Source organism: Mangifera indica, chromosome 5, assembly GCF_011075055.1.
Source record: "Mangifera indica cultivar Alphonso chromosome 5, CATAS_Mindica_2.1, whole genome shotgun sequence".
Lineage (NCBI taxonomy): Eukaryota > Viridiplantae > Streptophyta > Magnoliopsida > Sapindales > Anacardiaceae > Mangifera > Mangifera indica.
The window spans coordinates 6343137-6370122 of record NC_058141.1 but is presented as its reverse complement, the minus strand read 5'-3'; the positions used below and the strand labels follow the sequence as shown (position 1 = coordinate 6370122).

General features: G+C 35.0%; 1 protein-coding gene across 5 annotated transcripts in view; it reads left to right on the top strand.

Annotated features, from left to right (window-relative positions):
• Nucleotides 1–26551, top strand: part of LOC123216533 — a 33386-nt gene extending 6835 nt beyond the window's left edge. For 2 of the 5 annotated variants that reach the window (XM_044636971.1, XM_044636974.1), the window contains 6 exons: nt 3128–3184; nt 10168–10285; nt 18802–18890; nt 19375–19436; nt 19556–19652; nt 25902–26323. In XM_044636971.1, coding sequence (XP_044492906.1) covers nt 3128–3184; nt 10168–10285; nt 18802–18890; nt 19375–19436; nt 19556–19652; nt 25902–25958 — 480 coding nt within the window. In that variant the 3' untranslated portion in view covers nt 25959–26323. Of the gene's footprint in view, nt 1–3127; nt 3185–10167; nt 10286–18801; nt 18891–19374; nt 19437–19555; nt 19653–25901; nt 26324–26403 lie in introns of those variants that run through there. The other 3 variants (XM_044636970.1, XM_044636972.1, XM_044636973.1) reach the window with 3 other exon arrangements.
• Nucleotides 26552–26986: the final 435 nt, after the last annotated feature.

The following is a 26986-nucleotide window of genomic DNA, read 5'->3' as shown; positions in this document are numbered from 1 at the left end:
AACACTCCTAAGGAAGGGTTTCTATGCACATCCAAAACGTCCATTGGCGGGACATTCAGTTCATTTATGCTGCCAAATTGACACATAGGTGGGGTAAATGGGCTTGGTCAAGAGTATGGTGTGCATAAAAGGGGTGTATATAAGTGGGCTTGGGCTTAAAGGTTAAGATGAATTTTATTTAGGTAAATTGGGTTGGATTGGTGTAGTTGGGCCTGGGTATAAAACATATGAGTTGATGTGGGCCAATTGGGTTTTGGGTCGAGTCTTGGTCTAGGGTTATTGTTGTGCAGGGTTGTTTGGATTTGGAATATTTAAATGATAATTGAGTTGGCTCAAACATTAGTAGGATGGGCTTAGATAATTGATTGTGAGGATTGGGCTGAGTGGTGGATTGGAAGAAAAAGTGTGTACTTAGATTGGTTGATGTGTGAATTGAAGATACATACCTGGTTTGGGTTGGATTGGGTCTCTTGTTTGAGTTGTGTTTCATGAATACAAGATCCCTTCTCTTCGTCTTTGTCTTTAGTTTCATCCTTCTTTGACTCTTTCTTTTTGTTTCTTGTCAAATATGATTACGATGTCGTCTTCATCCAATTTGTCTTCTTTTACCATAAGAACCACCCATGAATTAATTCACAGTTGTGATTGAGTTTTTTTATTCTTTCATCACGAAAGTAAATTTCATTCACCTATATTGTTTGGATCTCCAATTGCGTTAATTGCCGAACAATCCTCCATCTTCTATTTTCATCTTGTATCACATCAATTATTCCCATTCTTAAAATCGTACTGCTCTGATACTAAGTTTGATGGAAACCTGGACAACTAATTGTTTTATTAATCGAAACTAGCAAAATACAACCAAATCTATGCAGGAATTATTATGAAATTATCAATAACAGTAGACAAATGAATATTGGCAACAAAGATGCCAATGCCCCTAGGCTGAAGCCCCCACAATCCCCAAATTCTTTTTTGTTTTCCTTTGGTGCCTTCAATTTTCTCCTCTTATTTAGAAGTGCGTTAACGCCCTCCCATTTTTCAGCCAACAGTGCAATTCAAATACATTATCTATTTTGTTTTCCTGCCAACATGTCAATTCAAACATATTAGTTGTTATGCTATCTTGCACACATGTCCTAGGGCTATCTAATTCCAATTTGAATGCTCCAAACTTATCTATTGAATACACTTCACCATGCGATGGAATTATATTGCTACCTTTCTTCTTTTGATACACCTTGATAATTGGTGGTTTTTTACTTTTCAACTTAAGTTTTTGAGTTTGGTGGTTATTTAATATGATACTTGCACCTTACCAAGTGTTCTTGTGTTCGAACTTTTTTGTTGTTAATTAAATCATAATAAGTTTGTATTCTCGTGTATCTATGGTTTATTCATGCCTCATGCAAGTTCATGTGAAGAAGTTTGTAAGGCCCAACATACCATTTTGGGTTCATACCTATTAACTGAAAATTTTGGGTGAAGTGATTGCTTTGTTGTGAGAAAGAATGGAGAGTTATAATGAAATTTTTTTCTAAAACGTCTAATCCTGTTTAGTTGGAATTGCTATGATACTTATTGTACAATTCTTGTAACTATTGTCAGTTGGAATGCTTTCCAATTGGATGGTTTGTTAAGACTTGTCATATCATTTTCTTCCCTAGTTGCCGACTTGGTAGATTACAAATACACTTGGCTATTTCTAGTTTTTTTTTTTTTTTTTTTTTTTTGGTAAGTAAATGTATGTATTAATAGAAAACAACAAGCCTAACAAAGGGACTTGGGCAACAACCTAAGCGTCCCCTAACCACAAGAAAAGGTAGTAACCAACCAAAGAACCAAGACCAACGCCACTAACCTAAAAAAAATAATGAGTCTCCTCTTGAAAGTCTATCAGAGTTTCTACAATGATAGAATTCAAGAGAAAAGCTAAATATATCACTATTTCAATTCTAATAAGAATAATAGCAAGCTTGGTATTTGTGTCTAAGCTTTACAAAATAAAATTCCAACTAGCACAACATATTAACATTTGTTTCCAGCCTAGTGGTTCCAAACTGGAAGGAGAAATAGCATGACATCTTGGACACATAGGCTTCCAACCTACTATGAAGACTCTTGGGTGGATTGAGAAGAATCTATAGTAGGGAATATGACCACATCTTGATTTCTTTAAAAATATCCCTCATTCTGACTAATACTACATGTAATGGTTTGCTAAGAATTTCGGGCAAGAAGGCTGGTGCTTGGTAAAAAATTCAGAAGTGTAGCTCTCATTTTCCAAGTTGAGCAGCATCCATAATCTGGGCAAGAAGGGCCTTCTTCTGTAACTGCAGACATGCAGATTCTGCACCTGCCAAGGGCAGTGGACTCTTGGAGAGTTTCGTAGAGAAGACTGACAATGTTCCCCAGGTAAAGCAGCAATAGAACTGGACAAAATTGTTTGGACAGACAATAGGCAGAAACCACTCAACTACAGCACAGTCTGGAATTTCTGTGTAATTTGGAAAATGAAATTGCAGATCTGCTTCTGCCTTATCAAGCTCAACAAACCATCAATCTAACATCTTACAAAGAATCTACAACAAGTTGGATGAAATTAGAACAACTAGGCAACACTAGATGTGGTCAAACTTTTGCTTCCAGGAATGAAAAAACAGAGGGGCACCATATTTGCTGAAGTAGGCAGCTGTCCTAATTTTCCTGCAGTAACTTGGCAACTCCAGGATAGAATTTCTAGGTGCTTTCTAGAGCAACAGAAGGACCTCATCTGTGTTGAATGCTGGGTCAGCTGAATTTGGTTTGCAGATGATATAAAAATAGCTAGATGAGGATGAAAAAAACACTGCTATTTGTAGTTGCATGAGGAATAAATGAAATAGGGTCCCTACGATAACTTTATCTAGCTATAACTGGAGAAAATTGTCAATGGTCTAATGGTGCATTATCAGCTTGCTAAGTATTGCTTCTATATTTTGACTGACAAGATTGTTATCTTTCATAATAGTTAGTGGTGACAGTTCTCATTTTCATAGCTTTTATGTACTGCATGTGCATACTCAAAATTAAAGTTAGGTAACCTTTTTTTTTAAAATGTAAAGGAACTCATAAAAATCTTTTACAGAGAAAGCGTAAAAAACTTGAAGAGTATAATTTTGGGAAGAAGATGCAGAGCAGGAAGGTATGCTGACTAATAAATTATTATGTGTTGATTGCTAAATTATGGTCAATTTGTGTGACAATTATTTGTCTATTATTTTTAATGATGTTACCAAGGTACCATTATATTCTTTTAGTTAATGGTTTTAGAAATAGTTATGATTGACTTCTAAAATTGATACAATTGACATTTCAGATTTTTGTTGTAAAAAATCTTAATGAAATGATATAGCAGGACTTTTGATTTATTTATTTATCTTTTTTTTTTTTTTTTGGTTGCAAAGAATTATATCTAGTAAGTTATATGTCTGTGAGTTAAAAAATTAGTTGAAAGAAAGCATTATAATGTTAATTGACCTGTTTTGAGAGTGAAACAACATAAAGAAAGGAAGATAGTGGATTAGGTTTTCTAGGAATCACCCATTAGACTAATAGAAATTACTCCTAAAAATTAGATACATCATGCATAAGAAAGTGGCTTCTCAATAGACATGAATACTAAAATTCCTGAGATATTTTTTTCAAAATTTCATTGCAAGCAAAGCATTACTTCCATCTTACTACTTTGAAAGATTAAAGAACCTATACCATTTTTTGGCAATGTAGTAACCTTGTAAAATCTGAAATAAATTAAAGAAAGGAAGCTGCTGGTGGAAGAGAAGCTTAATTATTTCTGTCTTAGAATGTTACCTAAGGGTGAAGGACTTAGTGGTTGAGTAGTTGAAGTAGAAAGGAATCTTGACCTTGAGAATAAAGTATCTTTCACAGAAGTATCCATTCTGCAAAGAAGTTTCTAGGTTTATTTTCAATTTGCATCAGATGTCAGCAACAACTATGCTGGCATGCTGTTATGTTGAGTGGTTGTATTTCTGCTTTGTTTTTGTGTTATTTTTACATGTTTGTTCAGGTTTGGGTTTCTAGTGAAAATATGTAGGTCATTTTTTCTGTGTTAAAAAAATTTACCATTTTGCAATGCTTAGTAGCTATTCCATATTTTGATCCCTTTTCCCATCCAACATATCGGAATAGACCTAAAGATGGATCACCTAGAAATCAACTGTTTTGGCACCCTTAACTTCATACTCACTCACAATTTCCACACAAGCAACAAAACTAGAACATTAGTTGTAATGTATTTGTATCGGAATGTATAAAAGTTGTAAAGAAACAAAGAGAAATAAAATGGAAATTCTTTTTGTGTTGAGCACTTACTGAAATGGAATACAAATTGTCTCCTTTACTATTCTAGAATATCTACAAACTTTAACACAAAAATTGTATAAACTAAGCTAGTAAAAATGAATTTTCATTCCTAACTTCACCCAATTTTTGAGAGGTTAGGGCTTTCCTTCTTGGGCTATTCTTCAAGTTTTGCCTTCCCCTTCTCCTTTGCAAAGATACCTCCTCTCTTGTGCTACCAACTCACACTTGAATATCCTAGTGGTCCTGGGTGGTTGTTGTAGGCTTGTTGTGCCTTTTTTTGGTTTATGATTTTCTGTTGCATGCTCCCCCCCTTTGCAACTTGACATTTATCTCTTCCCATCTTTTGACACGTGTTGGTTGCCCTTACTGATTTAGTTGCTCTTGCCTTCCCCTTTTTCCTCATAGAAACCTTGGTTTTAACATTGCTCTGCCCATTGAGGGACACCTTGCCCTCACTTTATAGTTGGGGAAAGAGATTTCTGATGTTGCTATACAATTACCAAGTGCATTCACAATTTGGTAACCCTACCCATTTAGTAAGCAACTCTAATTCTCCTTGATTGGAATATTCGTAACCCAGTATCTTTTTGGGTTGAACTACCAACTCCATTTTGCCATTTAAGCAATCAGGTAGAGGTTGGCACAAGACGACTGACCCTATTTGCTTCTTTAGTTGTGAAACGTGGAAAATCGAGTGTGTCTTGGCAGACTCAAGCAGCTTCAACCTATATGTGACTTGTCCCACCTTCTCTATGATTTCATATGGTCCGTAAAAACATGGAGTCGGTTTCTCATTTGAGCGTGAAGCAAGGGAGCGAAAATGTTAAGGTTGCATTTGGAAGAAAATGTTTTTACCAACATTATATTGCACTTCTCTTCTATTTTTGTCGGCATTTTTTTCATTCTATTTTGGGTCTTGCACAAATTATTCTTCAATTCATCCAAGATTAGGTTCCATTCCCTTATCATCGTATTAACTTTTGAGACCTCATCTATCCACCTTAAAAGTGGGGGTGGATCCCTTCCATATACCGTCTTGAAGGGAATCATACCTGCTACTCTATAGAATGAAGTATCATACTAATACTTTGCCCAACTTAATCACTTCGACCAACTTTTAGGCTGCTTTTGAAGATATGTTTCCAAACTCCGATTTACAACTTCTGTTTGGTCATTAGTTTACGGATGATAACCTGAACTAAACTTTAAGAAAATACCCGTTGCCTTAAACAACTTCACCCAAAACTTATGAAAATATGATCCCTATCTATCACAATAGTATGAGGAAAACCGTGAAATCTGACTATCTCTTTGACAAACACAACCACCACCTCCTTGGCTATAAACAGGTGTTGCATAGTCATGAAATGCCCATACTTTGATAGCTAATCAATTACTATTAAGATGGTGTTGGTCCCTTTTACCTTGGGTAACCCCGTTATGAAATCCATTGATAATCTTTCTATGTTTCAGTTGGAATCGGTAGTGGTTGAAGGAGTCTTGTAGAAATTGCTTCATACTTCATTCTTTGACATACCTCACAATTAGCCACATTCCTCTGTACATCTCTTTTCATGCCTTCCCAATACAATGTCAAAGCCATTCTCTTGCAAGTTTTGAAGTATCTTGAATCTCCGCCATGCAGGGAGGAGTGAAATTTATTGATGAACTATTGAATAAATTTTGAGCTCCTTGACAGAACCAACTTTCCCTTGTAAAATAAACTACCACCCTACAGAGAGTAATCTTTATGGGAAAAAAAGATTCCTTTGCACTTCTCTAATAATATTTTGTAATTTTTCGTTTCTTTGCACCTCTTGCTGAATATCATTTGTTTTAATTAGCCGCATTGTCGATAGAGCTTGCAATTCTTCTCAGAATTTTGGATTTTGGGACAAGGCATCAACTGCCTTATTCTCACCCTTGGGTTTGTAAATTATCTCAAAATCATAACTGAACATTTTTACGAGTCATTTCTATTGGTCGTGACCAATTACCTTTTAGTCTGTCAAAAACATCAAACTTTTCTAATCGGTGTGAACCTTGAAATGCCTCCCTAAAAGATAGTGCATCATTTTTGAAATGCCATGACTATAGCCATCAACTTGCGCTTGTAAACTGACTTTGCTTGATTCCTTGAGCATCGTGTCTAAACCATTGCTAGAGACATCTATTTCAACAACAAATTCTTTCAAAAAATCTAGCATTGCCAAGATTGGAACCGTAACCATGGTTGTTTTCAAAACCTCAAATGCATTTTGTGCTTCGACAGTCTAATGAAATATATTTTTCCTCAAAAACTTTGTTAATAACTCTGCTATCTTCTTGTACCCCCTTATAAATCGACAATAAGAGTCCATTAATCCTAGGAATCCCCATAAATCCCTCAAGTCCTATGGAATTAGCCAAGCCACCATATCTTGAATCTTTTTCGGGTTTGCCTCTACTTTAAGTATTCAATTCGATCTTGTTCGAAAGAGCACTTCTTCCTATTCATAGCTAGTTAATGGTCATGTAGGAGACAAAACACTATCTTAAGATGTAAGAGATGGTCTTGAAACCCTGACTATAAATCAATTTGCCATAATAAAGACAAAGACAAATTTGCACAAATAGGGTCGGAAGATTTCATTCGTTAGGCTTTGAAATGTCGCTAGTATGTTGGATAGGCTGAAAGGCATTACCAAGAATTTGTAGTAAAGTTGTCTTCTCAACATCCTCCTCTCTCCCTCGAATTTGATGATACCCCGACTTAAGATCAAGCTTGCTAAATATCTCAACTCCCACTAATTCATCCAACAACTCGTTAATTGCTAGAATTGAATATTTGTTTGAAATTGTGATTTGATTCAAAACTTTGTAGTCTATGTAGAACTTTTATCCGCCATCCTTCTTTCGAGCCAAAATTATAGGGTTGGAAAATAGGCTTACACTCGGATGAATCACTCCAACTGTCAACATCTCCCTCACGATTCGTTATATCTCGTTCTACAGGTAGTGAGGGTATTGATAGGGGCATATGTTTAGTGGTTGGGCTCTTTGGACTAGCTGAATGGCGTGATCATATGCACTGGTTGGTAAAAGGACCTAGGGTTCATGGAATAGCTGATCAAACTCAACTAATAACCCTACAATAGACAAGTGAATCTCCTATGTTTCCTGTGTGGCTATTTGTCTACGAATTTAATCAAAACTTTGAAAGAAGCCTCTAGCCTGGTTAAAGAAGAATCCCCTTTCACTTCAACTCTCTTCCCTTCCCACATGAATTGCGTTGTTTGAGTTTTCTAGTTTGTCTTGACCTCCCCCAGACGGCTCAACCAATCAATCCAAAATATTACGTCAATGCCTCCCAATCTAAATGGAAGAAAATCTTGAATGATTGTGATTCCTTGTATAGTAAGTTCAACATTTTCACACTTTTCTAGCCCTTTAATCTTCCAATCATTTCCCAATAATATTGCAAATCAGACAAAATTCACATAAATTTTGGGTGTATTAACCACCTTATCTGAAATGAAATTATGAGTCGCCCCACTGTTCAACAAAACGACTACATCTCTACCCTTTAGGTGTCCAGTTAGCTTCATGATTTTTGGTGAATCATATCCTACCATTGAGGTTGAGTTGATGCTAACTTCCATCTCTCTCTCCTCTGTTCGTAGTTTGTTATCATCTTGGCCTTCCTTTTCCTCTTCGGTTTCTTCCTCCCTGAAAATCATAACTCTGAGTTGTTAGAAACAACATCGATGTCCTAGGATGAATTTTTCATCGCATAAAAAACATAATCCTTTCTCCACCCTAGATTGATACTCTTCGTTAGTAAGCTGTCGAAAATTCTTGTCTCTTCTTGGGTATGGTGTCAATGCATCAAAGTTGATGGTAGCCTTAAAGGTAGAAGTTGGTGTTTGACGAATGGTTGAATTGCCATTTGATCTGGGTGTTTGGATGTGGTTAGTAGATAGGTGGCGGTTTGGGTCAAAGTTGCTTCTAATAGACGGGTTAGGAAAATTGCCAGTCAGTTTTGTATTGGGTTAGGTCGTAGGTTGGGTGTTAGTGACACAGTTTGGCCGGTTGTTGGCTTTGTAAGTGTTTGGGTGGGTCAAAATAGTCACAAGGCTGTAGAAGGAGTGAAACTATAATGTATTGGGTCACTTTGGGTTTTTAGGTTGGGCTTTTAGGTTGGCTCCCAAACTTACTGTCAATGATCTGGTTCTTCTCCACCTGACATACATGTGCCATCACCTTCTCTAATGTTCTTGGATATAACATCTCCACTTCCACCCTTATCTTTTCCAGCAACTCTTTCATGAAAACTACCTTTAGCGTTTCCTCTGATAAGACATCAACAATAGGCCAAAGCTGTTATAAAACTTGTGAACAATACCTATTTGTCGGAGAGACATCAATTTTTTGTGCGATGTCTTTTTGTATTGTGGCAGAAACCATTTCAAACCATTTCAAACCATGTCACTTCTCACGCCATTGCAACTAGTGTATGGTGTCTCCCTTCATACACACCCTTGCTATCGTCAACCTCTCTTGCTTCATTTTCATTAATCTATTTATGTTAAAATATTGTTCAACTCTAGATATCTGGTCAAGCATCTCCACTCTAGCAAATAATGGTAACTCCAATTGTCGATACTAGAAATCCCTCCTGCGTTTTCCTTTTCTCTCCTTCCATCGCTATTAACTTCTCTTTCTAAGATTACCTCCTCTATTGTAGTTAGTAGTAGTTTCGACTATTCCCTTGCTAAAGGAGGGTGTGAGTGGGATGGCTCATGTGTTATCGGAGCCTTGCCCTTATCCCCTGCTTCTTGGTTCAACGTTGCCTCTTTAAGGTCTAGAAGGTACTCTTTTATTGTTTCCATTACTCCTTTAACCTCTGTCACATCCTCCTCTAACCTTTTACCCTAGCCTCCACCTTGTCATGCTCTAATACCAAGTTGGTACAAACCTGAAGATGGGTCACTTGGGAATCAGCTACTTCAGCACCCTCAGTTGCAGACTCACTCACAACTTCCACACAAATAGTAAACTCTAATAATAGTTGTAGTGTATTTGTAACGGAATGTATAAGAGTTGTAAATAAACAAAGAGAAATAAACTGAAAATTCTTTTTGTATTGAGCACTTTTACTGAAAATGAATTTTCATTCCTAACTTCATCTAGCTTTCGAGAGGTTGGCGTTCTCCTTCCTAGCCTGTTCTTCAAGTTTTGACTTCCCCTTCTCCTTCCTCTCCAAGTCTGTTATACCCTTCTTTCCTTTGCAAAGATCCCTCCGCTCTTGCGTTGCCAATTCACCCTTGAATATCCTAGTGGTCTCGGGTGGTTGTTGTAGGCTAGTTGTGCCTTTTTTTGGTTCATGATTTCCAGTTGCATGCTCCCCCCTCTACAACTTGACATCTGTCTCTTCCCATCTTTTGACACTTGTGCTGGTTGCCCTTGTTGATTTGGTTGCTCTTGCCTTCCCCTTCTTCCTCACATAAACCTTGGTTCTAACGCATATTGAGGGCATCTGCAATTTGTTTTATTTTATTTTTTTGCATGTAAAACATGTTCCTTTACTTCCATACTATTAGTGTATTGATAGAAACATGTTTACTCTTAATATATGAGAAATGGCAGTTCTCATTTATTTTCTAAGCTCAGATATCATACTAGTAAATTAAAATTGGCTAATAGTAATAAAAAATGTAGCATTGAAGATGGGATTCTTGTTTTAATTTATTTAATCAATTAATGTTTTTAGGATGTAATGTTGATTGAAGAACCAGTGTTCTAAAGATCATACTTCTTCAGGATAAGCTGGTGGAATTGAACTCGAAGACAAATATACCTTTAGCTCATTCCCAGAAAATGGGTTCATATCCTCTCTTAATGCACCATATGGACCAGAATGGACCTTTTCCTTTTGAAGGTTAGTATGTTAGACATTCAAATTGGAGACATGCTTGTCCATTTCCCAGTTATTGTTTTATTAAATCATCAAATAAATAAACACATGAGCATATATTTGGTTGTTTTTCATGTTGTTAAGGTTCTGGTTGTGATAACTGATATCCTAACCTGTGGGGTTAGTGGTGAAATATTAGTACAAATAATATAAATTTATTTTTTAATATTATTTTGGCTTTCTGTTGATTCTCTTCTAATTTTCTTCTTGTTAATTTTTTTTCAAAGAACTATTATCTTGTTTGAGATAAAAGTGAAATTCAAAATAATGGTCATTATAGCGAAATTTCATAGCAAGAAGGAAGTGCAATGTTTTATCGTCAACTCTTATTGTCAGTTTTTGTTTTATACTATATGCACTAGTTTTTTGTTGCAATATATGATTGTAGAATTTCATGAAAGGAATTTTGATAGCCTTATTTTCAGTCTTCAACAAGTTCATTTGAAATAGCTTAAAATATCTGTGTTTTCTAAATAAAATCTGATTTGGCAGTAGGGATGGGGTCATTTGAACATCTTCCAATCAGCTATGTTAACATATTCTTTTTTCATTGCGACGAGGCAGATCAAGGTCATGGTAGTGTTTTTAATTATCACATTTATCATTCCATTTATCCAATAGTTTCATCACATCATCTTTTAGGGATCCCCACAACTGATAGACAGTTATATAGAACCTATCCAATCCTGGAGCCTTATCTGGAAAACTTTGAAAGTTGACTTCTGTAACTTTTTCAGATTTGCTCTATAAACATCTTATCTAATTAGCCTTCTAGCTGCACATGAAGGCCCATGTTCAGTTTGTTTAACAATTTGTCCTGAAGTATTGATGATTACCTTTACCTCTTGATCTGCCTAAATAATAATTCCTTAAATGATCTCTGGTTTATGAATCAAATTCTAAATTTTTGTCCCATTGTCAATTTTATGGAAAATCCTTATATTGTTTTTACCTTTATTATGCCCAATTGGCCTTTGCTTTCTATCTACATATTTTCTTCTCTAAAGATCGATTCCTTCTATCTGCTACTGGCTTTTGCTTCTCTCTGTGCACAATGCATTTTTCATGCTTATCAATTTCTTTGATTTTTTTGTCCAACCTAATGGTTGGCTTTGTTTCACCACTTCAAGTTTTTTAAATGTTGTCAGCCTCCTCAAACTAGTACACTTCAAAACCTATGTTCTGCTCATGGTTCCGCCATTCTTCAGCACTATTTTTAACTGATGAGGTGGCAGTCGAGATTTCAAACTTAAAAGGCACAGGGCTCCACTCCACAACATTTGTATCTAGGGGAATAGAGTAGCTAGGCAAAACTTCCTGTGTAAAACATTGACCCTCATCTTTTCACTTTGTTGAAAAAAAATATCTATAAATCTAAAACTATTATTATGAGTGTATTGATCTTTGTTCGGATCAGTAAACTCTAAGGATGCATTTTGAATCTATTACATTGACTTGAACTCTGTTGAAATATTCAACATTGGACCTGAACAAGTTTCAGTAGTTGCAGTTTTAAAATTTGGTTACAGATCATATGATGGATCAGCTTAAAATTCTAATTAATCGATTTTTATTGATGGTAACCAAATTTATTTAATTTACACTTCATAACTCAAATTATATTCACACTTGCTGTTTTATCAGGCATAGGCTGATAGTAGACAATTTTATTGGAACCCTAGGTGTTGGGCTAAGTGTTAAAAGTCCTTTGATTCCAGCTAAGAGGTAGAGGATTCAAATTCCCTTAGGGCAATCTATATGGAAAAATTATCCCACTAGTTTTCTAGCTACAAAGTTTGTAGGCTTTAGGAGTAGCCAGCCCTCAGTGCAGAACTCAAGCAACATGTAGGGGTACTGAATATTTTTGGGAATTATGTATGGAAATGAACATGTGAACTTTTGAAGGTGTTGGTTGAGAGATTTCATTTTTGTAGGGAAAAAAAACTGAAATTTTGGGCTTCTCTTTGGGTAGGGTTGGACTCGAGCCGAGCCAGCTCGAGCTCGAGCTCTGCTCGGCTCGGTTCGAGCCCGAAACAAGCCAAGCTCGAGCTGGCTCGGGTTGGCTCGGTAGATTTTTTTTTAAATTTTTTATACAAAACGACGTCGTTTTGATCCATATATATACAAAACGATGTCGTTTTGATATGAAAAACGAGCCGAGCCGAGCCGAACTCGCTGCCCATAAATAAATCGAGCCGAGCCCGAGCTAGCTGCGAGCCGAGCTTGGCTCGGCTCTAATCCAGCCTTATCGTTGGGTGTTTATAACTTTGGAATTCAAGGAATTTGCAGTCTTTTTTATCATTCAAAATTTAACATTGATTTGTTAATATATTCTAAGATCGCCTCCTGCCCAAGCCTAGCAATGGCTTGCTACACTTTTGAGTTCTCTATCATCTCATTCGATTGAAGATCTGCAGTGTAATTATTATGAGCTACAGGTTTCTAGATGCATATTGAAATAAAAATTTTCTATCAAATCTCTTCAAAAACAAAGTTTGAAATTCTACTTTAGTGCCAATTCAGTAACATAATTATTAGGCCCCAGTGTAAAAATGACAGTAACTTTTACGTGCTTAATTAGTAGAACACAGAAATCAAGCTGATTAATTACCATAAATTATTATCAATTTACTTAATTTTATGTAGTTTTTTGTGTTTTATTTCACTTTTTAATATCACAATTGTAATAGGAATTGTTATTTACAGATATGAATGGAGAGGGAAGCTATGTGTGATTTTTATCTATTGAGAACATCTGAATGTTGAGAGTGGTTATCTCAAAATAAATTAATCCTTTTAAAGTTTTTTCTTTTCTGAATTCGTCTATTTAAGCTCTTACGTCTCAGGCATTAATCAGTTGTTTCTTTTTAAATTCATCTGTTTTTATTTCTTGTAAGTTAAACATATCATTGGGTATAAGAGGGACCATGGTAGATGCTTAAATAACAGCACACTAAATTTCACTTTATTTATTTGCAAGAAGTTATTCACGACTTACTTCACATTTATGTATCTGATGTAACATGTTATACTTGTTTGAAAAGTATTTAATTCTACATAGTTTTTAGTGGCGCTACAATTGTATCGATATTATTATTAAACTCCAATGGTTGGATTAAGTGATAAAAATATTTCTTTTTTGTAACAAAAAAAAAAGAAAACATTTTTTTATGATAAAAGCATGTGGTCTGAACTTAGAGGTCAAGGGTTCTTATCACCTTGGAGCAAACTACTTTGTTTATCATATGCCATAAGTTTCTTGGTTGCCAGGGTGGTAGGGTTTGGAAGTTCCCGTGGTTTTGATCTCAATGAACATGTAGGAAAGGTGGAGGGCCTTTTCAGGTTAAAAAGAAAAATGCTATGTTTAAAGAGATGAATGGAAAAGAGTAATTCAGTGGGATTTTGTTTGCTACCAGCATTCTTTCTGGATTGGATTTTCTCATATTAACCAGTTTTTTACTTTTCATTTTTTTTCTTTTTGCCTATTGCATCCCAAATGTTAACCAACTGTTGTTTTTTTCCTCTACTCAAAATTCATTTGTTCTTATCTTTGATGACCTAAATAAATAATACTCAACCACATTGGGGAGAAACTTTTTTCTAATTTTAAGAAAAAATAAATTGAATGAGGTAATTGCAAAGGAAGCTGACAAGACCATCAGAGTGAGGGGTAAATGAGTGAAAACAAGGTCTTCAAGGTCTTTTTATTTATATGGCTGGAGCAAAGAGCCTTTAAGACTTTTGATGCTAGCTACCATCTCTTCCTTTATTTTATTATATACAGTCACATTTCACATATAGATATTTGTTGAATTAGCGGAATCCAAATTTGAGAATTCTTCTACAATTCTATGCTTAAATCCTCTTGATAGAAACTCAAGTTTCAGTTTAATCTTTTGTGCACCATCTTTAGTTACTGAGGACAATGATCTGTGCATATGATATGATGGTGTTTGTGATGCAACCTGAGTAGGTTGAATGTAGAGTGTTGAGTTGTATATGAGTTGCATATACCATATTAGGATTAGAATCAAAGTTATATTAGGATTAAAATCCATAAAATAGAAAGGTGGTTTATTGTATTTCCAATTATAGTTGATTATAACAATATATATGTGTATCATATGCATTATGAAATATACATAAATTATTCAAACTCATATTTCACATGGTATTAGAGCCAATATTAGGCTTCTAAAATTTTTTTTGATGATCTTAACTCGCTTTCCGACGATTCTAAGTCTTATTTTGGCTGCCTTCTCTGACCACTATGTTTTTGTCATTTTCCAGTGGTCATGTCTACACTATTGTGACCAAAACTGCCTCACTGTCAAACCCTTGGAAGAAGCATCAACATTTGTTGTCGCAATTGCCGTTAGTTCTCTCGGTAGCTTTTATCGTTGATCTCCTTCTTCGACAAATGTGAGAAGACACCACCTCTCCTAGTGGACTCAAACAATGTCGGTGAGTCGTTCTGTGGTAACCTCATCGTCATCGATCACCGGAATTCGTTGCACAAGTCAGTCGTTTCCTCCTTCGATTGTCTTCTTCGATTTGCTTCTCCAACGTGCGTGGGACTAGAACGTTGACACCATCATCTTCAGATAGCGTTGGTGAACCTTTTCCAGTCAGTCACATACCTGTTAGTCGTCAGCCGTCTTCGCCATCGCCAGTAAACCACTTCTATTAGATTTTTCCGTTCTCTTCGGGGTGTGTTCGCACCTCACCACTTGTCAACTTAGATTTTCTCGAGATTGTTTATTCTCGTGGCTCAATCATGTCATTTGACACATCAAGCTCTAAATCAGGTCTTTTTTTTCTCTCTCTTCTTGCAATCACAACTGATAAGTTGATAAGGAGTGCTAACTATATCTCATGGGCTGCCTCTATCGAATTTAGAGTCTTTAAGTTGTGAGTCTTGTCAGTTTGGAAAACATTGTCGTAGTTCATTTCCAAAGCGTGTCAATAAACGGACTACATCTCCTTTTGAGTTAATAAATTCATATGTGTGGAGTTCTTGTTGTGTCTCTTCTATTTTGGGTTTTCTGTATTTTGTCACATTTATTGACAATTATTTTCATTGCACTTTGTTATTTTTACTGAATTCTCGTTCAGAGTTATCTTCTATATTTTAATCATTTTGTACTGAAATTAAGACTCAATTTAATATTGTTATTCATGTGTTGTAAAGTGATAATGCTCATGAATGTTTTTCTACTTCCTTTACTAAATTTTTCTCCCCAGGGAATCTTTCATCAATCCTCTTGTATTTACACTTCACAACAAAGTGGGGTTGTTGAGTGAAAGAATAGACATCTCATTAAAACTGTTCGCACTCTGCTTTTACATAATTAGGTCTCTCTTCGGTTTTAGGTAGACTCTGTACTGACTACTTGTTTCTTGATTAATCGGATGGCTTCTTCAGTCCTACAAAACAAGGTACCTTATTCTATTTTGTTCCCTACCCAACCATTATACTCTTTTCCTCTACGTGTCTTTGATTGCACTTGTTTTGTTCATATTTGTTCTCCTAATTAGGATAAACTGTCTGCTAAGTCTCTCAAGTGTATTTTCTTGGGATACTCATAGCTTCAAAAAGGGCATAAGTGTTGTTCTCTAACAACACATTGATATTTTATATTTGCTGATGTTACTTTTTTTGAATCTTCTCCTTTCTTCCCTTCATCTCTACTAGGAAAAGACTTTATAACTGAGGTCCTTCCTATCCCCTACATTACTTCTTTTCTGAGTTTGTACCTATCCCACAATCTCCTATTCCTGCAAATGATGCTAATGGTTCTCTTATAGGTACTGACATTGTTCCTGTTAGTGTTACTAAGGTTCCTAGTGATGCACTTCTTGCTTTAGATTCCTCACCTATTGTGGTCTTGCCTCCTGATGATCTGTTTCCCATTGTCATTTGTAAAGGTATGTGGTTAATTCGCGACCTTCATCCCATTTATAATTTTCTTAGTTATCATCACTTATCTCAATCATATTATGCTTGTGTCCACACTTTGTTTTCATTCATTCCAATGTTCAAGAGGCATTGTCAAATCTTGGGTGACGTCAGGCAATGGTTGAAGAAATGATTGCCTTGCATAATAATGATACTTGGGACTTAGTTCCTCTACCTCCAGGTCAATCAACTGTTAGTTGTTGCTGGATTTATATTGTCAAGGTTGGTTTAGATGGTCAGGTTGATCGATTGAAGACACGGTTGGTGGCAAACGAGTACATACAAACGTATGGGGTGGACTATTTCGACATATTTTCCCTTGTGACTAAGATGTCTTCTGTCCATCAACTCTTATCTATGGTTGCCATTCGACGTTGGCATTTATTCCAATTGGGTATTAAAAATGCATTTCTTCACTATGAGCTTCAGAGAGATTTCTATATGGAATAATCATCTGACTTTGTTGCTTAAGGAGAGTCTAGCTTGGTATGTAAACTTCATTGCTCTCTTTATGGATTGAAGTAGTCCTTTTATGCCTGGTTGGGATGCTTCAATATTGCAATCGAAGAATTTTGGTATGGTTCGGTGTGCATCTGATCATTCTGTTATCTATAGACATATATCACCAAAAAAAAATGCATATATTTGGTTGTTTATGTCGATGATATTGTCATTACAGAGAGTGATCAAGATGGTATAGCACATTTGAAGAAATATTTATTTAGCCATTTTCAGATAAAAACTTTGAGATTACTGTGGCATTTTCTTGGTATAGAGGTTGCTTAATCCAATTTTGGTATTATCATCTAACAGAGAAAGTGCATGTTGGATATTCTGAAAGAAACAGGGATGTTAGATTACAAACCAGTGGACTCTCCTATGGATCCTAATTCCAAGCTTTGACCTAGATAGAGGGAGCCTCTTGCAGATCTTGGAAGATACCGAAGACTGGTTGATAAGCTTAATTATCTCACTATCACAAGACTTGATATCTTCTTCTTTATCAGTGTTGTTAGTTAGTTTCTACAATTTCTGTGTAATAGTCATTGGGATGTAGTGATTTGAATTTTGAGATATATCAAAGGTGCACTAGGCAAAGGGTTTTTATATGAAAATCAGGGTCATACACAGATTGTCTGATACTTTGATGTTGATTGGGCAGACGCTCTACTGATAGACATTCCACTTTTGGTTTTTGTGTTTTTGTTGAAGGAAACTTGGTATCCTTGAAAAGTAAGAAGCAAGATGTCATTGATAGATCAAGTACAAAGGCAGAGTATTGTGCAATGCCTTAGCAACATGCGAATTTATTTGGTTAAAGTAACTGATCTAAGAGTTGAAATTTGTAGAAGTATCACAAATGAAGTTACTTTTTACTCTGTGATACTCAAACTCCTTTTCATATTGCCTTCAACCCAGTGTTTCACAAGAGGAGTAAACATATAGAGATTAATTGTCATTTTATTTGGGAAAAAAGTTCAATCTGGTTTTATTACTACTAGTCATGTGAGCTCAAACGATCAACTGGCAGATATTTTCACTAAATCTCTCAGGGGTCTTTGTATTGGTTTTATTTATAGCAAGCTTATTACATATGATCTATATGCTCTAGCTTGAGCGAGAGTGGTGAGTTGTATATGAGTTGTACAAACCATATTAGGATTAGAATCTATAAAATAGGAAGGTAGTTTATTGTATTTTCAATTATAGTTGATTTTAACAATATATATATAGGTGTATCCTATTCATTATGAAATATATGAAAATTATTCAAACTCATATTTCACATAGATAATGCTCAAATTTTTAAGTTGGTTTTTAAAATCAGAATTACTAGGTAGCTAGCTCAAGCCACAAGAGGTTTTCCTTTTTGTAGATTTCAGAGTACACTTGATTTCTTTAATATAGGAATTTACCTTATCCATTGGAAATGCACAACCAAATGGCCTAAATTTAGGTTAACTGCAGGGTAGGATTGAACAATTTATTTATTCAAAAAGCTGAAACTATAGTGGATTACATTTCAGTTCAATAATATTCTGGCTAAAGGAAATGCAGTTGGTGTTATATATATATATAGAGTGTGTGTGTGCGTGCTGAATGATCTATGTTTTGTATGAATGGAACTAGTCTCAGAAACAATGACGTTTTTAATAAGCTCGAACTGCCTGTTGAGGCTTTGGTTTGAGAAAGTAAAAATCCTATTGACCTTTTGGGGGATGTGTCCTAAATTTTTTTAAGTGTATATTATGCAATCACATTCTGAGCAATGCATAGGTTATGTAAAGTAACATGTTTGCTTAGTATGTTGGTAAAGGTGTGCAGTAGATTGATTTGTTTGTGTTTCATTATTTACATTTCCTTTTTTTGGTGGCATTCTTTTCAATAACACATTTTATGTTAATCTTTTTTATTTTAATGTTTAAAACTGCATTTGTTGACTTTTCTTATGTAGTTATCTATTTTTTAATTGTTGATTGTATGTGTATGATTTTTATTTATTTACTCGATTATTTTTTAGTCCTGGGAATAAGTGGCACAACTAGGCATCTCTTGGAACAGAATTCCCAAGCATTTGGTCAAATCACAGCCAACCTTTCTACATTTAAGGTGAATGGCTTATTCTCTAGTTCTTACTGATTCTTCTATAGATAAACAGCAAATAGGTTTCTTCAAATCATTAATGTCGGAGTTCAAAATTATAATTTTTTGTTATCGGCTCATTCACCATTAGTAGCTAAAAATTATTATGTCTATGCTATGATGAACATTGCTAGAACATAATCTACTATTTTGAAGTTTACCTTGTTCTTTTAAATCGAATATGGTGTGACAAAGCTGATACATCTGTCAATAAAGTACTGCAAGGACTTAAACTTTGTGTAAAGTTATAGCAGATGTAACTTTTTAAAGGGGAATTGATGATTTCGGCTGTTGTGCTCAGGACTGGTAGGCTATCCTTTGAAATTTAACAGTTTGCACAACATAAATGTTTTGAATCATGTATTGATTCTTGCAATATTAAGTGCTTGCTGCTCTCTGTATTTCTTGTTCTTTATTAACATTAGTGAATTGTTGATAATATTTCAAACAGTTGCAGGATAACCTTGAACTCTTCTGTCACACAAGGAACAATATTATTGCCATCCTAAATGAGTATGTTGACACTTACATATAATTTTCAATTTGTTATTGAAGCCACATGGTCCTGATTTGGTTTGTGATTAAGTTTTGCACTTCTTTTTTTTTTTGAAAATGTTTTTCTGACACTGCAGCATGAAAAACATGCCTGGCTTAATGAGCCAGATGCCCCCTTTGCCTGTACACATTGACGAGGATCTTGCTAATGGGATATTGCCTCATACAATTCAGGTGAGCTCTCATGCCATGTAGTCCTATTGTATATTGCTTGGGGTTCCCTGCTTCACTGCCCCTTCCCCCACCCGTGCACACACATTGACATCAGCACAAAGAAAACCACATAATTAGTTCATTGTGGAGATCGTTAGGGGATTACTGCAATGGCCTTAATTTTCTGCTATTAGAATTTCATTTCATTTGTCAATTCTTATTATATAATTTGGCTAACTTCAGCTGAAGAGAGAGTTTGTTATTAGAATTTCATTAGATCCAATTAATTCTTCTTTGAATGGTTGTTCATCATTACTTCTTATAAGTCCTTGATGACTTTTTGTCAATAGTTTTTATTGTGTTTTTTTGGTTCATCTTTGAATAAGTTACTTCTTAGATATATCTTTTTTTAACTCTTTTCCAATTAGTTTTTATATGATTTATCGTGTGTGAAATATTTTATTTTAATTAGTATTTTCATTTGTTATATTTATGTATATTATGCGTGAGAGTGGTGAAAGTGATTTTTTATGTTTACATGTGTAAATTTCTTTATCCTTCATTCACATATGAACTAATTATAATAACATTAAGAAACATTTTTTCACTATGATTAGATCATATTTTGAAAGGGATACTTGAGAGATGTATACATACGTATGCATGCACACACTCATACACATTATATGATAAAGTATAATTAAATTCAGAAATTGTCTTTTTTAAGTAATTTTTTTAGGATTTTACAAGTGTAGCAAAGGTTTAAACTCAGATTTTCTACTTAAAAATTTTAATACCTCGCTAGTTTAGTTAACCTTTGATTACAAAATTTAGAAATTTGAACCATTTTCCTTCACTAAAACAATACCCTTCAACATTACACTTTGAATTAAAACTGTCTTCCAAAAGTCAAAATTTATAAGTTGGTTTACATTATAGAGGTTATACATTATGATTTTTATGTACAATAATTTTCAAAACTTAGCTTTTCTGATTTCTAGATGAAGTAAATGTGGCACCCCTTCCAAAATACTACTCTTTTTCAAAATCCCCATTTTATCCTTGACTTGTCCACCTAAACTTGGTCATCAAGAATGCACTTCAAGGACTCTAATTTAGATGACATGCATTCTAATAGGCTTAAATTCTTATTTAAGAGTCTCTAAGGTCCCATATACTCTCTTGAGATGCATTTTGGTTCCACTCGGTTATCTAGGATTCTCTACAAGTTCTATACTATGATGATCCTTCATCTTCTTACATATTCGGGTGAAAACACTTTACTTTACTTGACTACTATACCAATTGGAGTAGATTGAGATAAAGATTTGACACCTTGGTCATGTGAGCTAATTACGTAATCTTTTTTTCCTGCACCATTGGATTGCTATAGCTTGATTGGGCTCCACTGCAATTAAATGTACCCTATTGCAGATACTATGTCTTACTAAGGACTATTGGGCCCTACTATGGGCAGTGTAGGAAAGAACTCTCACAAGAGTCCCCTCGTAACGACCCTTATGAACTAACTTCATGGACTAATATGCATACATCTTAAGCCACTAACTTGACTTAGGCTTGTGATAGCTTTCACCCCATGCCTTATTGGTAGTCTCTCTCTAGGCATATTTGGTACAATTACGTAGCCTATGTCTCCATACTATCCTCTAGGACTAAGTCGTAGCTATTTAAACTCATTTATGAACATTTTTTTTTATTTCCTTAAGTGCATAGGAATGCATTGTCATGTGCACAGTTGTGAGACTTCTCTTTTAATGCACGACTTATCCCCTACTAGCAAACTTGGTCATGACATGACATATGGGTGTGCATACCTTGGGTGCATGGGCATAGCTCCTTTTCCTCTTATGCAATGTTTAGCCTCTTATAGGCATCCTTGGGTGTGACTAGATGTATAGGCATGCATGGTCTGGTGCACGGGCGTGCATCCTTTCCCATGTACATTCAACTTTTCTTTTTGGACGTACATGTTTCTTAAAGGTGAATTCGTCATTTTATTTAGTGAATGGTTGTACACTCCTTTTGTATAAGTGCCCACCGTGACCTAGTTTATGTGTCAACCATTCGTGTCTTCTGCATGATTGTCTGCCAATCATTGGAAAAACTTACGTTGCACACGTATGGTCATGCATGGCATACATTTTGTATCATTTAGGTATATCACAATTGTGCATATCCTTGGTACAACTATGCATAAACGTCTGGAAAACCTATTATTAGTCTATTTTCTCATCTCACTGGTTTCTGATGTTTCATACTTGTTGTAGCATGTTTCTAATGCCCTAAATACATGAAAGTAGGACCATACATCGAATATAAGAAGAAATACACATGTATCTTGAGGCCTATTTCATGACACCAAAACAATCAACCTTGTTGTCTTCAAATCATAATTGCATCACACATTACTAGTTCATATTATACCCTTGCCACAGTTATACTAACATATCTAAATGCCAAATTCTTACAAACTTATATACCATAGACACTACACCTTAATCCTGTCCATATATTGATACATAAACCCTGATTTAACTCAAATATATTCCAGAGAAATAGTGATCAAAGCATAACATCATGATCATGTATTCCATAGATTTATGTCTTCGTACTTGTATCTCATGCTAGATGATTTGAAGCTGATTGTTTACTTCCTTCCTCTTGAACTGTCCAAAATGTCGTCGGACAAACACGGAATAAAGTTACTCAAACTTTCTCTCTCTAAGGATAAGGACTAAGTCGTATATGGGATAAAATATCCTTCATTCAAGGATAAGGTGCCTTATTTATAAAAATTTTCCATAATTTAATGCACAGACATGCACCATAGACATGCATGGTCATGCGCTCTTTTTAAATTTTCCTACATGACATATTATCCATTTTGCTGACGTGACATTAGATGAACGGATGTACACCCTTTATACACAACCGTTCATCAGCTTAAAATTTCAAGATAACCATTTATTCTAACTCTTAACTTATGCCACAAATATATAAAATCATAAGTACATGTAAAAAAGACTATTTTTTCTGTAAGATGTGTTTGCCAGTGTTACAATAAATAATAAAAAGCCAAATGATTATGCAAAAATTATAAATTAGAGTTGAAAGTGTTGTATATAGGATAAAATATCCTTGATTTAGCAATAAGATGCCTTATTTATAAGAGTTTCCCATAATTTAATGCACAGGCAAGCACCTTAGATATGTATGGTTGTGCACTCTTTTTAAATTTTCTTACTTGGCCTATTATCCATTTTATTGACATGATATTGAATGAACGGGCGTATACCCTTTATACACAACCGTTCATCAACTTCAAATTTCAATATAACCATTTATTTTAACTCTTAACTTATGCCACAAATATATAAGATCATAAGTATATGTAAAAAGACCATTTTTCCCTTGAGATGTACTTGTCGGCGTTACAAAAAATAATAAAAGGCCAAGTGATTATGCAAAAATGATAAATCAAAGTTGAAAGTGTTTAGAGAAGACTGATCCCCTAAAATTCCTTGGACCTAGATAAGGGCGAAGAGCTTTTAAGCTAATTGGCTACTCACTCCAATTTTTTTGAGTAAAGGAAGTGCTCACAAATTTGTGATCAATTGTCTCTTAAGTATGCAGGTGATTTCAGAGACAAATTGAAATTATGGTGACTCCTGCAAACCATGCTGATCATCAAAACATCTAATTTTTTAAAATGTGGAAAGCCAAGAAAACACTTTTGGAAGGCCATTACTTTTCCAAGTGATTTTGGACCAAAGAACTTCATATGCTTGACCACAAAAAACATTGTAATTGACAGAAAGTGTGAAAAGCTTTAGGGATTCTGTCCATCTTATTTAGATTTTATCCATGATAGAAGGATTATCCCCATGCCTAGCATCCTTTGCAAGCTGAAAGGCTTCTTAGGACATGACAGAGCTGATGTCTAATAATATAATGAACTCTGGAAAAAAAAATGAATAGCCTTCAAATTATTTGAATGATTGGTTTCCAGCCATTCACAGACCAAATGATTACCTATCTGATACCACCAATGCAGATAAAAAATCTTTTCATTATTGGTCATAAGGAATATTTCCTGTGGGTTGGGGGGGGGGGGTTTGGGGTTGTTAAACCTGCATTTAAGAGACTGGCTCCAAGGATACATGTTAACAAAGCTGCCATTTCAAGAGAGCAGTTTAAAGACCAATGCCTCCTCAAAGGGTTGTGTAGAAAGTTGATCTCAAGCCAACAAAAAATTCAAATACCTTACATTTCAGACTATTGATTGGCCAATGATAAATAGAAAAGGTACTGATTGAATCAACTATGCTTCAACCTGACATGAGAGCTATTTTACTTTGCTTCTTACCTGGTATCATTTGAAGATGAAGTCTTCTAGGAGGCCCTTTCACGATGAGAATGCCTAATATGTGACCAAATTCCTTGAATGCATGCTAACAAAAAAGATACTTCTGTGTTCATAGATCACCTGCCACAATAATTTTAAGAGAAACGTAACTAAAGAAACTAAGATTCTCTGCAAAATAAATGAATATTATCAGCATACAAAATTGGAAATAGAAATATGATGCTGGGGTGAGTAGGTGGGTTTGATTTGGCCATCCACAAGCACGTTGGTACAACTTCAACTTTTAGGGCTTTTGCAGTAATGTAAAATAGTGGAGAAAAAGGATCCAGTGTACCACGGTCTATTGTCTTGACTTGGGGAGGCCAATTTGTGAAACACAGGAGTGGGTAAAATGAAAATTTACTGTAAATTTTCATTATGCCCTTGGTGAAAATCCTTGACCAACTGATTAATCCCTTGGTGGTACCTTTTATTTGGCAGACTTGAGAAAATTCTCTAACAAAAAAGAGCAATTAAACCAAACTGAGTAAGACTAAGTCCCGTCAATGGTACTAGAAGCTTTTGTAATGCCAAATATAAGGCCTAAGTTGCCTCTATGGATTTTGTTACCTCTGCACCTGTTTCTAAAAGGTTGCCTAATGGTGGGGTAGAATTCAAGTTATAACTTTTATGAATGGGCCCCACAAATATTAAAGTTCATGTCTGGATAATCATCATTAAACAAAAAATTGGTTTATGCAAAAACTCGTCAGTGCCCACAATATCCGAACAATGGTGAATAATGGTGCCTGGTCTTGGATTGCTCTCAAAAGCAATATAGAAGACAAGTTTTGATTTCCTCATCATGAGAGGCTTTAGACTGTTATAGTCCTGGAGTTGTAATTGCCTATTTCCTGATTATTCCAATAAAAAACTCTCATGGTGAGGATTGCATGGACAGCCCCTAATGGGATAAGGATCAATTTGTTTTTTTTTTTTTTGGATGACTTAGAAATTCTAATCTTAGATTCATCTATGTTTGGAATTTTGGAATGTTTAGGATATCACCTCAATAGTCAGGTTGGATTAGAGGTTACTGTGCTGAGGTTGTAATAAACCTTCCCTCCTAACCATTCAAGACTTTCCTCATATCTTCCTCACTATGGAAATGGATGTTACAATGCCTTGTCCCAAAGGATCAAGATACCATGCAGTTCTGTTACATCAGGTGCAAGTGAGTTCGAATTTGACAGAAATGAATTATTACAATTAGTTTGTTTTGTGTAAACAGCTGAGCAGGTTCAGAGTTTAACATCTTAGGGTTGTTAGCGGTTATTTCATCCAAAATAGTAGCTGCCATAATGGTAACAGGGGAGGGGAACAGATTAAATGAGCAAAAACCCTAGTAGAGCTGTTATCGCTCCACCTATATAGTCAACAATCATCTAATTGATATTCTTTATTATTATAATCTATTTAGAGCTATATTTCCAATTGACTTGTTGGATCATACTAGGCTTCAATCATAATCTTTGTGAACTCAATTATAGTTTTTCTCTGAACTGCAAGAATTTGTTTACTATTGGTCAAACTGATATTTTCATTTTCACTTTAGCTGCAACATATTCACTTATTGGAGCTTCTTGAGGAATTTTCCTGTATTCTTACTACAATTTCTCTAATAATTTCTCAATTGGTTATATTATGAACCAAACCTTGCCTGAGAACTTATTTCATCTGGAATACCGTACTCTGTATTTTATAAATCTAGTTACATTTTCTTCTTGTAGACGGTGGATGAATTGCATTTTGTTAAGATGAATGATAGTTATTATGAGCTATTTTATTCAGTCTCTGTTACAAATTGCTTGTGGGAACTTATTTTACATTTGCGATCCTTTCAGTCAATGATGCTTGGCTTGCCAGTGGGGATCCAACTGAAGCAGGAACCAAGATGCTAATAGGTAATTGTGGAGGTTGATATAACCCTTGCGTAAGTACAAAAAAAATTTCTACTGTAAATGTGTATGAAGCTGGTAGGAGGCTGTTACTTTTCTCGTTGTACACAAATATGGGGCCATAATTGAAAAGATCCATTTTTTTAAACCTGGAATGTTTAGCCACCCAGATGTGAGATGGAAGCACCATATAGTAATAACGCCCACTTCCTGTCATATGCTGGCTGCAGCTGCAAAATCTCTAACCAGATTAAGCTGAATTTTGAGTTAAAAGCTTCATGTAAACAAAATCTATCAATTGTTCCTGATTTGCTCTGCTTAATGTATACTAATGTCAGTTTTCCAATACAATCTTTAAACATTGTTCCTGATTGGTATGATATCACTAATCAAAAATAATATTTTTATCGATTTTACATTTTAATTTTTTTTTTTTTTATAAATGCAGTTGAAAACCTCAAAAGCAACCCTTGGATCGAAGTAGGGTTAGATTCAAGTCAAATTAAGCTCGAACTCGAGCTCGAGTTTGGCTCGGTTTATATATCGTAGAGCTTGAGCTTGAGCTCGTCGAGCTTGTGGAAGACAAACTCGAATTCGGTTTAACTCATTTCGAGCTCGAGTTTTTAATTATTTTGTTATTAAAATAATGTCGTTTTAATACATATTGATTAAAACAACATCGTTTTGTATCAAAATTTTTAATTAAAAAATTTGATAAGTAGCTCGAGCTTGACTGAACTCGTATAAGGTTTGTTCGTTTTAGACTCATTTGAGTGAAGCTCGAATTTGAATAGATTCGGTTTGAATCTACCCCTAGATCAAAGTGACGTGGTAGGATACTCGCCTAATTTGACCGGGAATTAAGGTAAGGGGTTGTTAATTTGATATTCTACGTTATATCTGAAAAATGTTTTCAATAACCGACCAAATTTATTTATATTTTTGGGCGTTATGTAAGAAAATATTTATATCTCGGGAGGGCAAGTTGATCAAAAGTCAAATAGTCATTCTTTCCATGTGGGTATATATAA